The sequence below is a fragment of the Bidens hawaiensis genome, unplaced genomic scaffold (assembly GCF_021521415.1).
Source record: "Bidens hawaiensis isolate Kalapana, Puna unplaced genomic scaffold, B.hawaiensis_p1.1 tig00009693_1, whole genome shotgun sequence".
NCBI lineage: Eukaryota > Viridiplantae > Streptophyta > Magnoliopsida > Asterales > Asteraceae > Bidens > Bidens hawaiensis.
Window position 1 is genome coordinate 122,865 of NW_027491727.1, and position 13,309 is coordinate 136,173.

Here is a 13,309-nt window from a genome sequence, read left to right on the forward strand (position 1 = left end):
GCCCCAAAACCCTATTCAGGTTTGTGAGGTTTTCGATGTTTAGGGCATTGATTTCATGGGTCTGTTCCCTTCTTCTCTAGGGAACCGATACATTCTCGTGGCTATCAACTACGTTTCCAAGTGGGTTGAGGCTCAAGCCTTTCCCACTAATGACGCCCGAGTTGTTGTGGGATTCTTGAAGAGGTTGTTCAGTCGGTTTGGTACTCCCAAGGCCTTGATAAGTGATAGGGGCACACATTTTTGCAATGCCCAGATGGAGAAGACGTTGGCACGGTATGGGGTCACCCACCGGTTATCCACCGCCTATCACCCACAGACGAGTGGGCAAGTGGAGAACGCAAACCGAGGCGTGAAGCGAATTTTGGAGAAAACTGTCGGCAAGAACCGAAAGGACTGGTCTGATAAGTTAGATGATGCGCTTTGGGCTTTCCGCACAGCGTTTAAAACGCCTATTAGGACCACACCCTTTAGGATGGTTTACGGAAAGGCGTGTCATCTACCGGTTGAGTTAGAGCATAGAGCGTATTGGGCGTTGAGATCCGTTAATCTTGACCTAACCCAGGCTGTGAAAAACCGGTATCTCCAATTCATGAGGTTGAGGAGTTGAGAGATGATGCGTACGCGAGATCGTGGAGTTATAAGGAGCGTATGAAGGCGTTACACGATCGGAAGTTGAAGAAGTTGAAAGAGTTTAAGTGTGGGGATCGAGTGTTGGTTTATAATTCCCGTCTGAAGTTATTTCCAGGTAAACTTAGATCGAGATAGGGAGGACCATATACGGTCAAGGAGGTGTTCCCGCATGGTGCTGTTGAAGTTCGAGATGTTGATGGGAGCTCGTGGAAGGTGAACGGCCATAGGTTAAAGCATTATATTGGTGGGCCGGTTGATTCGGTTGAGGAGGACGCGTTTCGCCTCGACATCCCTAGGCTGACTACTTGATAGGGATAGGACTCGGGTAATGCCGAGTGTAGAGTTTGTATATGTTCTTATTTGTTTTCTTTTATTTTTGTATTTTGAGTCAGTTTTAAGTTTTAGAGTCTGTTTGATGTCTGCTTTGGGTGCTTTGAGTTTTATTTTGCAGGTTTGGATGCTAACATTCGTACTCAATCTCCATTCGGACGGGGGCATTCTGAGCTTATTGATTTTAGGAGAGTACCCAAAAGCTACGGCCGCGAATGAAATGCTATACGGTCGCTTTATCGGAACTTGACTTATGAAGATCATTGCCTTATTACCAGGGGAGTCTGTTCAATGTTCTTTATGCTTTGCTTTATTTTATTTTATTTCTGCTTTATTTTGGTCTTTTTCCTGTCTCACATTGAAGACAATGTGAAATGTAAGTGTAGGGATGGGAAACTGACGTTATTTAGGTAGTTTAAATAAAAAAATAAAAAAAAGTATATATTTATATATAAAAAAGTATATATTAATCTAAAAAAACAAAAATAAAATAAAATAAAATAAAATAAATTTAAAAAAAATGTCCCTTGAATTAAATATTTTGTGACAAAATGGAAAATGATAGAAAAATTGGGGATTGGTTTTTAAAAATACTAATATATATGAGATATAAAAAATAGAAAGCGTACTTAATTTGGGATGCGTCGGTCCAACTAGCCTAGAAAGGTTTCCCTGATTATTATTAATTTACCTAATAGTCATAAACCTTGTGGGTTCTCATCTTGAGGGGGGGAAAGTGAAGCTGAAAATTCGATAAGTCATAGCGAGTATTACCTTAATCTTAAAACCTTGAGGTGGTGAGAATTACATGCACTTAAAAATTAGCACGCCACTTTGTTTTATGAAAGTAAATAATGAGTGGTGGCGCCCGGCCATGTCTAAATTTTATACGAGCATTAGAAAAAATAGTTATATATTTAATGATAACACAGTTTTAATGATAAACTGTCGTAGCTTAAATATTATATAATGATTTGATATTATTCAAAAGCACACACAACTCCGAGGCTATGCGTCACTCTCAAAGTATTTTCAAAACCGATTAAACCGTAACATAAATCACACCGCCAGAAACTGTTCCTTAACCGAATTAAACGAATAACCAAATTAACCGAATCGATCTGCTAACCAAAATAACTTATTTAATCGAACCGTAACAGAATTAAACGAAACGAACAACTAACCAACTTAGCCGAGTTAACCATACCAAACAACTAACCGACTTAACCGAATAATTAAACATATTTGCCTTTCACTCAAATATTATAAAAAAAACAAAAATGTTATATGATAAGAATTAAGAGCCAGATCCAGTAGTACATAATTAAGACACTACAATTCAAGATAAGAAACCAAAACCGAACAATTTTCAAAATCATTCTTGTCAAATGACCTTTATATGGTAAAGGTCTAAATTTCAGATCGATTTATATAGATCAAAATTAAAAAGCACAGTTAAAACTCTATTTATATATATACCTTGCAGAATGCATGTGTCTTGTAGCTAAGCCAGCTCCCAACTCAGTTCAAATCATTAAGGTGAATCCACTATATTGCACTGTTTCCGAATCTGCATATCTAACAAATTCTTGTCACACAAAAAAGTTGATAATTGTCACATAAAATACACTTGTAGATGGTTACTGTCTACGTGGTGAAATAAGCATAGCCAAGACAGTTATTGATTCACTTACTTTTAAAGGTCTCGTCCCTGATGTTGTTACTTATAGCAGCTTGTTGAATGGGTATTGCAAGAATTTGAAAATAGAAGAGGCCATGAATATGTTTCATGAGATGACAATAAAAGGTTTGAAACCTGATATTGTCACTTATAGCACCATGTTACAAGGATTGTTTCGGGTCGGTCGATGTGGAGATGCACGCAAACTCTTTGATGAGATGCGATCACAAAGCCAAATTCCAAATGAATTTACTTATGGAATAATTTTAGACGGCCTTTGTAACAACCATCAAGTAGAAGAGGCGCTCTCATTGTTTCGTTGGTGGGTGATAGCAAATTAAATTATGATATTGTAGTGTACACAATCCTTATTGAAGGTGCAATTACTATGTTACCCCTGATCGATTATAATGAAGAACCCTGCACTTTACACTTTGCAACCCTATTATCTTCTTCTTCTTCTTCTTCTTCTTCTTCTTCTTCTTCTTTCTTCACAACTCAGGAAACAAAAACCCGTTTTCCCATCTGAATTCTTGGCAACAATAATAATAATAACAACAACAACTAGTGAAGAAATTGAAGAGAATAATAATAAAATAATAACTAATTGTGTGATGAAAAAGGAAATCGAAAGCCAAACCATAAATCAAATTGACCAAAATCAACTTCAAAATCGATTATATCAAATCGAGAGAGACGGCGAAATAGATATCGAGTGGTGGCAGTGGTCGGTGGTATGTGACAGGTGAGCCATAAGGGAGTGAAGCCCAAGAATCCAAGTGAAATGAACTCATTCGAAAGATTCCAAGAACTTTCTTGTTTAAATCAGCTCTAGAGATCATTCCAAAGAATCTAAGAACAATGAAACCCAAGAAAGATGAATTAAAACCAAAACCGTCAAAGATTCATCCCCACCACCGCCACTGATTCCGACATCGTGGCCATTGAATTGGACGATGGAGATGATAGATCAGCGTGGATTTAGTGAGTGCTGGATCTGTGATGAAGGGATCTGAAGAAGACAACTGCTGTACACCGAACAAATTTAAAAACAAAGGAATGAAGGAACGAGGTACTACTACCACTACCACTACCACTACCGCAACCTCCACCACCACTATTATTATGTTTATGTTTACACATGAAAAGACGATTTTGTCTTTCTTTCACTGGTCAAACTAACGGAAAACCAAAAGTGAAAAAAAATGACCATCACAGAGCCCACATCTGCTAAAATGTTACCATGAGGTTGAAACGGACGTTTTGAGTTTCATCACATGAACCACAATTATAATTAACTCTGTATTTTAAAATTTAAAACATCTAGAAAAATTTTATTGAGCTTTAATTATTACTCAACCCAGCCCAAATAAAACCTTAAAATAGAAAAAAAAAACAAAAAACAAAAAAAACTTTAGTCTTTCATCTTCCTCATCCAAGAGTTGCTGTCACCGCAGACACCATTCCATCATCACAACACTATCACCATCATGCTCCCACCAGATATGTTTATTAAATAAACTAAACAAAAAGAAAAACAGAAAAAGGAAGAAAAAGGGGATGGGTCGGGTACGACAACATGCCGCTATGACATGTCTTCATCGGTACCAAATGGGACAGGACATTCTTCCCGCTCTTATTGCACGGTACCGCACCCTCCTGTCCCCACTCCGACCACCCTTATAGCGTGTAAGGACATGTTGGGTTGTCTTCGAAATTTTAAGTATCCTGGACCAGTTTCAAAAAAAATCATATCATATATATTCTTTTATTTTTCATTGATCGTAAATCAAACAAAGTTATATGGTAGCAAAATGACTTGGCACTTCAAGTATACATGCGGTTAAAACATTTATATTCTTGTGGGTTGGCTGTTTTTTTATTATTATTAATTAATAATAAAGTTTTTTTTTTTGTTGTTGTTATGATTTAATGTGTTATTACGTGGTTCATTTTTTGCCAGCCCGTTGCCCCGTTGTAATTTGACAGTACGTTGACCCATTTCTTATCATCACTTAGTTACTAGAGCATTATAGCCGTTAAAAAAAATAAAGAGCGTTATATAAGCTTGTTCGTTGTGGCTAACTAGCGGATGAATTGAGGGATGAATTCAGCCACCTGGCTCGCCCACACCACAACTTCCAACTAACAAGTTCCAAACCAACCCTCCTCAGGTTATTCGTTCATGCGCAGATCCGACAAACACTCCGATAAATCTTAACCTTGGACAGCATATTCTAGCACAAGCAAACTTACAAACATACATAAATAACAAAGCCATATATCATTTCCCACAAATACTTTGAAAATGGCAAAGACTGCAATGATGGTTTTATGTGCGGTGGTGACTTGTATGGTGGTGGCTGCACCCTATGCAGAGGCTCTTAGCTGTGGTCAGGTGTCCAGCAGCCATTGGCTACCTAACCAAAGGTGGTGTTGTGCCTCCGGGATGTTGCAATGGGGTAAAATCACTCAATAGCGCTGCAAAGACAACCCCTGATCGTCAGGCTGCCTGCAACTGCTTAAAGAGTGCTTAGGGCTCCATCAACGGCATCAACGCCGCCAATGCTGCTGGCCTTCCGGAAAGTGTGGTGTCAGCATCCCTTACAAGATCAGCCCAAGCACTGATTGCTCCAAGTATGTTCATATAATATGTGCTTTTATAATTATATTCATTTTACCGGCTCCAAATATATTGAAATTAATATGTGATCTGGCATTTGGTGTTTGCAGGGTGCAGTGAGGATGGGATTATCATGCATGGAAAAAGGGTTGGAGCTTATAGAGGCATATATATTAATCACAATAAACATAATTAACGAGCGCTGTTTTAGCTTAAAGAAGACATATGACTGTGTGTGTCTCTTTGCTTTGTGATGCCCACGGCTTTAAATGGTGTTCTTGTTATATAACTATATGTGTCTCCATCTTATCTATAAACCTTTCATTTTACGTAATCTTTTCCTTTTATATCACACGTTCGTAATTAATGATTTAATCACCAATGAAGTTAAAAACTAGGAATATGAACACATTGGGCCTGCCCAACGATTAGGTGGCGTAAAGCGAATTCTAAAATTAGGACCCTTTTGGTGAAAAATAATTAATATTTTGCCAAAAATTCTCATAAGTCGAAATACAGATCAATATTGGATAACGACATGTATTGTAAGGCGACGAAGACAGATAGAAAGTCAGACTCACAAAATTTGGACTCTTTTGTTCATTAAACAAACATAAAATTTGTGGTATTATAAATGATTACCACCGGAATGTTTGCTAAATTATTTCCTCTAAAATAAAAAACATAAATATGTAAAATAACCTATTAAAAAACTATAAATATGAATGTTGTTTAGGGCAATTTATTTAAGGATAAACTATTAACATCATGTAACAACGTAGTTATCTCACTTACTAATGAGATTGATGGTAAACAAAGCCTTTAAAGTTTAAACATCAAGAATTTAAGAAGTTTTGAGTTCACGTATTCTACAAAACAGAAATTAGTTGTTCAAAGAGAAAAAAAAAATAGTTCTCACTTAAATGTTAGCCTAGCACCTAAATTTTTTGTGGGGGCCTAAAATATGAGCCCCAAAACTAGGACTTTGGTTGATAAAGCATAAGGGCTGATCATGTGAATACAAGGATCATAAGGGTCTAAAGAAACTGCCTTATCTGATCACAGAAATAAAAATAAATTATGAAAAAATCTCTAAAATTGTCTAGTTGATCGATAAAGATATTTTACCAAATCAAATGCAACATTAAAAGACATACCCAACCGAATGTTGACATCTTAGCTAGTTTAGTAGAGAATGCATCATTCTAGCAGGCACACATGAAAAACCAACTGGGCATCTACTATCATCTTACATGCAACCTTATATGTATCCAAGAGTCAGATTACCAACTTTTCGACTACACAATAGGCGTCTCCACCATGAGTTTGAGAGAGCTCAATTACCAACTTTTCATCTACACAAGAGCCCCGACTCCTTAGTATCCGGCAAAGGTGATTGTCGACTTTCATATAACTGAGTTAGTACGTCCTCGATGTTGGTTGGAGATTGTGTAAACCCAAGTATTTTTATATTATAATTATTTTTGTTTGTGTTATTCAAAATGGTAGCTAGAATGGTGTTTTCTTTGCCGATTAAAGTGAGGTGTTAACCTCATATTGGGTCCTTGTGATTTTGACTAAACCAAAATTCTTTTATTTTGTATTTTACTTCTTGTTCAAAATGACAATTTTGAAGATATTACTTTTTTTCGTACTTAGAAAGAACTTGAGCCACACATACTACACAGATACTAGAGAGGTGCCCACGTAATTCAGCTGAGATCACAACACTTAATTAGGTAGGTTGGTGATTTATATTTTATTTATAGGAAAAGAAATTATACAATTAACAAAAAACACAGTTAAAAAAATTGAAAAACGTTATGTAGCAATAACACACTCATATTACTATTACTATTACTATTACTATTACTAATATATATAAAAAAGAACTTTGGTGTCGCAAGTAGCCTATTGGGTCACTTGGCGGCACCGTATTGATCAGGAATTTTTTTTAGTTCAGTTACCATAATAAACGTAATGGAAACCGACCAGACATCAACTTTTTTTGTTTTAATCCCAGTACCATAACAAACCTGAAAGAAACTGGCCGAGCTCGCGTAAACTCACGGTTTTATTTAAAGCCCATGACCGGCAACGCTCGGGATTTACCAATGCGCAAGTTTACCAACCCCCCCCCCTCCCCAAATTGGTCGTTGGTCCACCTCAATTTTTATATTCTTTTTTCTTTTCTTTTAGTTCCGGTAACGTAGCGTACGTAATCAAAACCGACCGAATTCGTGTGAAGTTACCGCCTCAATGCTCGGGATCGACAACGCTTGGGTTTTAACACCGCTCGGGTTTGCCAACCAAATATACATCGTCTTAAATATTTTTTTCTTTATATGTTAATGTTTTTATTTTGTGTTAATTTGACGAATTAAATTTTTGGGGTTTAACGCTCAAATTTTACCAATGGTGTCTATAATGTAACGAACGCAACAGGTACTAACCGCATTCGTGTCGAATCACTGTCGTAACGCTCGGGTTTTACCAACGCCTGGATTTCAACATGTTTGGGTTTTGCCGGCAGCCCCCGGCGTAACGCACCGGGTAGAGAAACTAGTTAAACATAAAATCACCAATTATTACGGTGTAATTTTTTTAAATATAAAATAAAAAGGTTATTGACGTTTTAAAAAGATGAGAGAACTTGAATGTAGCTTGCATGTGAAATATGTATCATATGTAATTTTAAAAGTTATAATTACTTAAAACAGTTTAAAATATCATATTAATTTACGTTGAAATTTTCTTCGGAATTAAATACCTGAGTATTCGGTTTACAAAATATTTGTATCATTCGTTTACAAGGATTTTAATGAACAAGATTGAGCCATCTTTGAGTCGTGATCCTCTGTCTTCATTAATGACTCCTAATATATGCTGCTTAATCTTAGTTACTAGATATGTTAAAAAATACGTCAGTGATATGCTCGTGAAACGGTTGACTGACTCTAAAATATTTTTAAGTTCTTTATAATACAAATATAGTTTTCTGCATAGCTCAGTAGAAACAAGGCTAAGATGGTTGTCAGCTCTCATATAACTGAGGAAGAAGGGAGGGGATTCCCAAACACAGAAAAAGATCCAATAGCTTTTTAAAGGAATCAAACAAGGAGTCGTATATTATGAAAATCTCATGTAAATCAAATTTATTGTATTTTTTAAGTTGTTTATGTCTTAATGGCTGATTTATTTTCATCCACAATCCTTTTTACACGTATTATATTGTCTAAAAGGTTACAGAAAACGGCCCACATACAATTAAAGAAATTTATCATATGTTTTTTTGTGTTAGGAAACACTAGTATAAATAATCTCAACAACCTCCTGATGCAATGTTTCAACTTATGTTAAATTAGTTACTGTGTGGTATTTACTTCTCACTCGAGTTGATCTTTGATGTTTTCACTAAGCTAAAATTATGAGTCGATAATGGTGACCAATGAGAAAATTGTCGAGTTTTAAAATTATGTATGTAGTATAGTATCAAACTAAAAACCTAGTTGTAATAATTTGGAAGTTGGAAGCTATCAGCTATCTAGCTAATTAATGATGTTGACTAGGCCTGTAAAAAACCCAACAAACACGAATATTTGTGTTCTTGTTCGTTTATTAAACTTTAACTGAACATGAGCATGACCATATAATCATACAATTTTTTTATAATATAAAACAATTTGCGAAAGTAAACAAACACAAAAGAACATAAACAAGCAAAGTAACACAAAAGAACGAACAAACATAAACGAATATTGTATATAAATAAATTAACGAACAAAAAGTATATTCATGTCTTTTTTGTTAAATTGAATGAACAAAATTTTTTCTTCATATTCATTCATTTATTAAACTTTTCATTGAACATTTCGCTCGCTTGCTGGCCTAATGTTGACGGATTTTAATTACAATAGAGTCAAATTGAGAAAAAGAAATGGGTAGGACTAGTGAAAAAGAAATTGATCTAATAAGAAGTTGGTCAAAATAAAAAAAATACATGTGCCCATGAGTATTAAGTCTAGTGACAAATCCAGAAATTTTAGTCAGTAGGTACCAAAAAAGGTTAACCTAGAACGGGTCTGGTCATACTAAAATGGGTCAACCCAAGATGGATATGGTCAAACAAAAATGGGACGGGTAACAAAGTTACATGAAATAAAACATGTATATAAATTTAAGCAACAAATTTCATTAAACATAATAAACAACATACATATTAAAATTGATCTTTACGTGATTTTATTTTTTGAAAACGGTTAACTATAGCCTCATTCATAACACCTGCGAGTGCTTTTTTTTCATCATTTAAATAGTGTAGAATTATTAATCATTAAAAATGATACTATGAATAAATGCATACTTTGGTCTAATTGTTATAACATTCATATTAGGCTCTAAATTAGCTAGAATGTTTTAAAAATCTAGAATCCAAATCATCGTTTCTCAAATGACAACAAAAATCTCACACCTTTTGAATTTCAAGAAACACAAACAATCCAATTAAATCAAAACGAAACCAACAAAAATCAAAATAAAAACTGTAAATAGTTGAGCGTATCTCGTATTTCAAAATAAAACAAGAAACCGAAATCACAAAAAAATCTGGACGACATATACCTGATCTGATATTTTAAAACCTTTTCATCTATAGCTCCCGTATAACTTGCAGATTCCAAATATTCAATTTATGACGTGGTTAGACAATTAAGCAATGTGAGCTTAATTGTTAATTTTCAAAACAAAATAAAATTTAGGTTTGGAAAGTTAGCTCAAAAGGTTGGGTTTTGGGCACTGAAAATAATAAGATGGGGCACATGGATAGTTGTGCTTAATATATTTGAAGTTTATCATAAACTAGAGATTTGAGTGGGCGCCTACGCTCCCCTGACCCAACACTGAATCCGCCCCTATTAAGGTACCGTAAATGTGAACAACAGATGCTGCTTACCATTCTCTAATGTAGACGCTTTGATTTCTAGGCACGGTGCTTTCAATATGTCAAAAATGGTCGGCACTGGCAGAGTTAGTTTGCTCACAATCTAATAAAACCCGACTCCATTATTATGAGGAGATCAAATCAAATATCTCAACCTTACACTTGGTGAAGATCAAAGATGAACAAGGTTAATTAATGTTAAACCAACTTCCAACTAACAAGTTCCAAACCAACCCTCCTCAGGTTATTCGTTCATGCGCAGATGCACACCGACAAACACTCTTATAAATTGTAACCTTGGACAGCATATTCTAGCACAAACAAACTTACAAACATACATACATACATACATACATACATAACAAAGCCATATATCATTTACCACAAATACTTTGAAAATGGCAAAGATTGCAACGATGGTTTTATGTGCAGTGGTGACTTGCATGGTGTTGGCTGCACCCTATGCAGAGGCTCTTAGCTGTGGTCAGGTGTCCAGCAGCCTAGCACCATGCATTGGCTACCTTACCAAAGGTGGTGTTGTGCCACCAGGATGTTGCAATGGGGTAAAAAGTCTCAACAACGCCGCAAAGACAACCCCTAATCGTCAGGCTGCCTGCAACTGCTTAAAGAGTGCTTACAGCTCCATCAACGGCATCAACGCCGCCAATGCTGCCGGCCTTCCCGGCAAGTGTGGTGTCAACATCCCTTACAAGATAAGCCCAAGCACTGACTGTACCAAGTATGTTTAATTAATATGTGCTTTTGTATTTAAATTTCTCTTACTCTGGATAATATTTGGCTTGTGCATACATTCATACGCTTTTTGTGCACACACTATATATATGCAGAACACTTCTACTTGTAAATATGTTACATATTGTGATTTTTTTGCAGGGTTCAGTGAGGATATGTGGAATACTTTTGGAAGTTTAAAGAAGCATATAAATTATAATAAAAAATAAAGAGAACACTGTTTTGTTAGAAGATAACATATATGGCTGCATGTGTGATGCATCTTTGCTTCGTAATGCCTTTTGACTTCAAATAGTGTTCTTGTTATATAACTATGTTGTCTTGCCAACTTGGTTATAAACCTACCCTTTTGTGTAATTTTGTTTTATTTCTCTACATCTCAAAGACTAAATCGGTAAATGATGACCGTCGTTTGAGTCATGCAAAAACCTAATTAACCTAAGCAGCTAGGGTAAGTCAGGTATCGTATCCACCAGGAGTATGTGATCAGTGTGAAGTGAAATTAATTTCTAAACTTATGAAGTAATTCAATTAAAGTGCTAATCACACTAGCAAACAATTTAGTTGTATAAGAAACGAACAAGTACTCAAGATTCAGTCAATCAAATAAAGCAAATCAAACATGGGAATCCAAGTAAGCAATCAAACAGCAATCTCATACAAACTTAACAGATTAACTATCTTGTGTCAACTACAGACTGACTAACCGGTTAAACCTTAGGCATCCACGCTCGCTAACACACGGCACTGGTTATCAAACGGTCCCTGCCAGTGTGACTCAACTAAGGGCAAACGTATGCTTTATTGCAATTAACAGGTCAAACAATCCTATAAGCAATTATTATAGCAATCGATTCAATAGCAAGAAATGTGCTTTTTGCTGAAGATTAAGAAACTTTACTTGCTTTTTGAATGTTAGATAAGACCCAAAAGTAAGAAATGTGTTGAAATATGTCAAACTTCAATTCAATAGCAAACAATATTAAATATTAAGGAGATGATTAGTGCTAATTGTTGGTTGTTTGTTTTGTTGGTTGATTGCATGTCAAGATAAAGTGAGGGGCTTATTATGCAAGTCTTGGAAAATAGGGGGTTTGCTAAGCAGAGCTGTTGGATTCTTTGAGGACTAAAGTTCAATTGGGCATCTCATTCATCTATTTTATTTTTTGGTAAAGTAAAATTAGGGTATGTTCTTTAGTTGTTTATACAGATCAAGTCTTAAGATCAACTTGTATTTTTTTCTGATCTTAAGTGTTCCTTGTATGTTTGTATTGTTCTCCATCATTCTGATGAGAGAATTGTTATATCTGTATAAACAATTTGGGATTTAATAAAATTGGTTTGGGTATTTCGTGTGTAAATCCATGGTTCATGACATGGTATCAGAGCCATGGGCATTTGATTTACCGATTCATTATTATTCTGGGCGCTATAGTCCATCTAGAGTTCTTCTTGTCAAGAAATCCCAAAATGTGTTAACGCTCTTCCGCTATAAATCTTGCTGACTTCATGGATCGAGATGGTAAAGTATGATCATGGGTAAGAGTCATCTTATTGGTATTATGACAATCGAGGATCAGAAGTTTGAATTTGTGATCATTTGCATGACGGGGTTCTTGAAAACCTTCAAAATGGAACAAGAAAGGGGATAAAATATTTGATGGTTGCTTCATGGTAAAAGTGTATTCCGCTGCATCTTTGTTGTATTAAACCAAGGCAAGTGAAGAGAATGGTTCTCTTGTTCATTCATATCCAAAGTGCATTGTAAGTGTAACGTCCTAATTTCGATAATAATAAATAAAACGATCGAGTTTATTTTAGTTAGATGTCGTTTAAATTAGTTAAATAAGATGTAGAAATTTGATAGGGTAAGAAGGACTTATGGACTTAAGCATGTTTATGGGCCTAAAAGCCTTTGGGCTTTGCCTATTTAAACCCTAATTTATCCCTATCCTTATCATTTCACCGTCAACATACCAATCATTGTACACACACCCATACACACAAAATCTCTTGTACACCAACATTACTAAATCCAATCTCATCCATTCAAGTTATTCAAGTGTAACCAAATCCAAAAGGTAAACATTATAATGATTTCAATATATTTCTTATTAAGATTGTTAACAAGTAAACCGAGTCAAAACCGACGTAAACGAACCATGATAAACGGATTACAACCAAATCTTACGTCATCTGAGTTAATCATATAAATATTCTATTATATTTTATACATATACCTGTATTGAATGAATACGACAGTGAACCATCTAATTATAACTATGCACTTGATTATTATAACATTATTCTAATATAGCTAAAGTATTACAATTTTACATAAATATTAATACGA

General features: G+C 35.2%; 2 protein-coding genes across 2 annotated transcripts; both read left to right on the plus strand.

The window, feature by feature from the left end:
* Window positions 1-55: 55 nt before the first annotated feature.
* LOC143533423 (uncharacterized) lies at window positions 56-607 on the plus strand. Its single transcript, XM_077028219.1, has one exon. The coding sequence runs from the start codon at window positions 56-58 to the stop codon at window positions 605-607; it is 552 nt and encodes a 183-aa protein (XP_076884334.1).
* A 9,918-nt stretch (window positions 608-10,525) lies between these two features.
* Window positions 10,526-11,205, plus strand: LOC143533442 (non-specific lipid-transfer protein-like). Its single transcript, XM_077028229.1, has 2 exons — window positions 10,526-10,942; window positions 11,098-11,205. Exons 1-2 carry the CDS (start codon window positions 10,602-10,604, stop codon window positions 11,105-11,107), a joined length of 351 nt encoding a protein of 116 aa, XP_076884344.1. The 5' UTR covers window positions 10,526-10,601; the 3' UTR covers window positions 11,108-11,205.
* Window positions 11,206-13,309: the final 2,104 nt, after the last annotated feature.

Coding starts and splice junctions, on each gene's coding strand:
- LOC143533423 (XM_077028219.1), top strand. CDS start 56: ATGGGTCTGTTCCCTTCTTCTCTAGGGAACCGATACATTCTCGTGGCT.
- LOC143533442 (XM_077028229.1), top strand. CDS start 10,602: ATGGCAAAGATTGCAACGATGGTTTTATGTGCAGTGGTGACTTGCATG.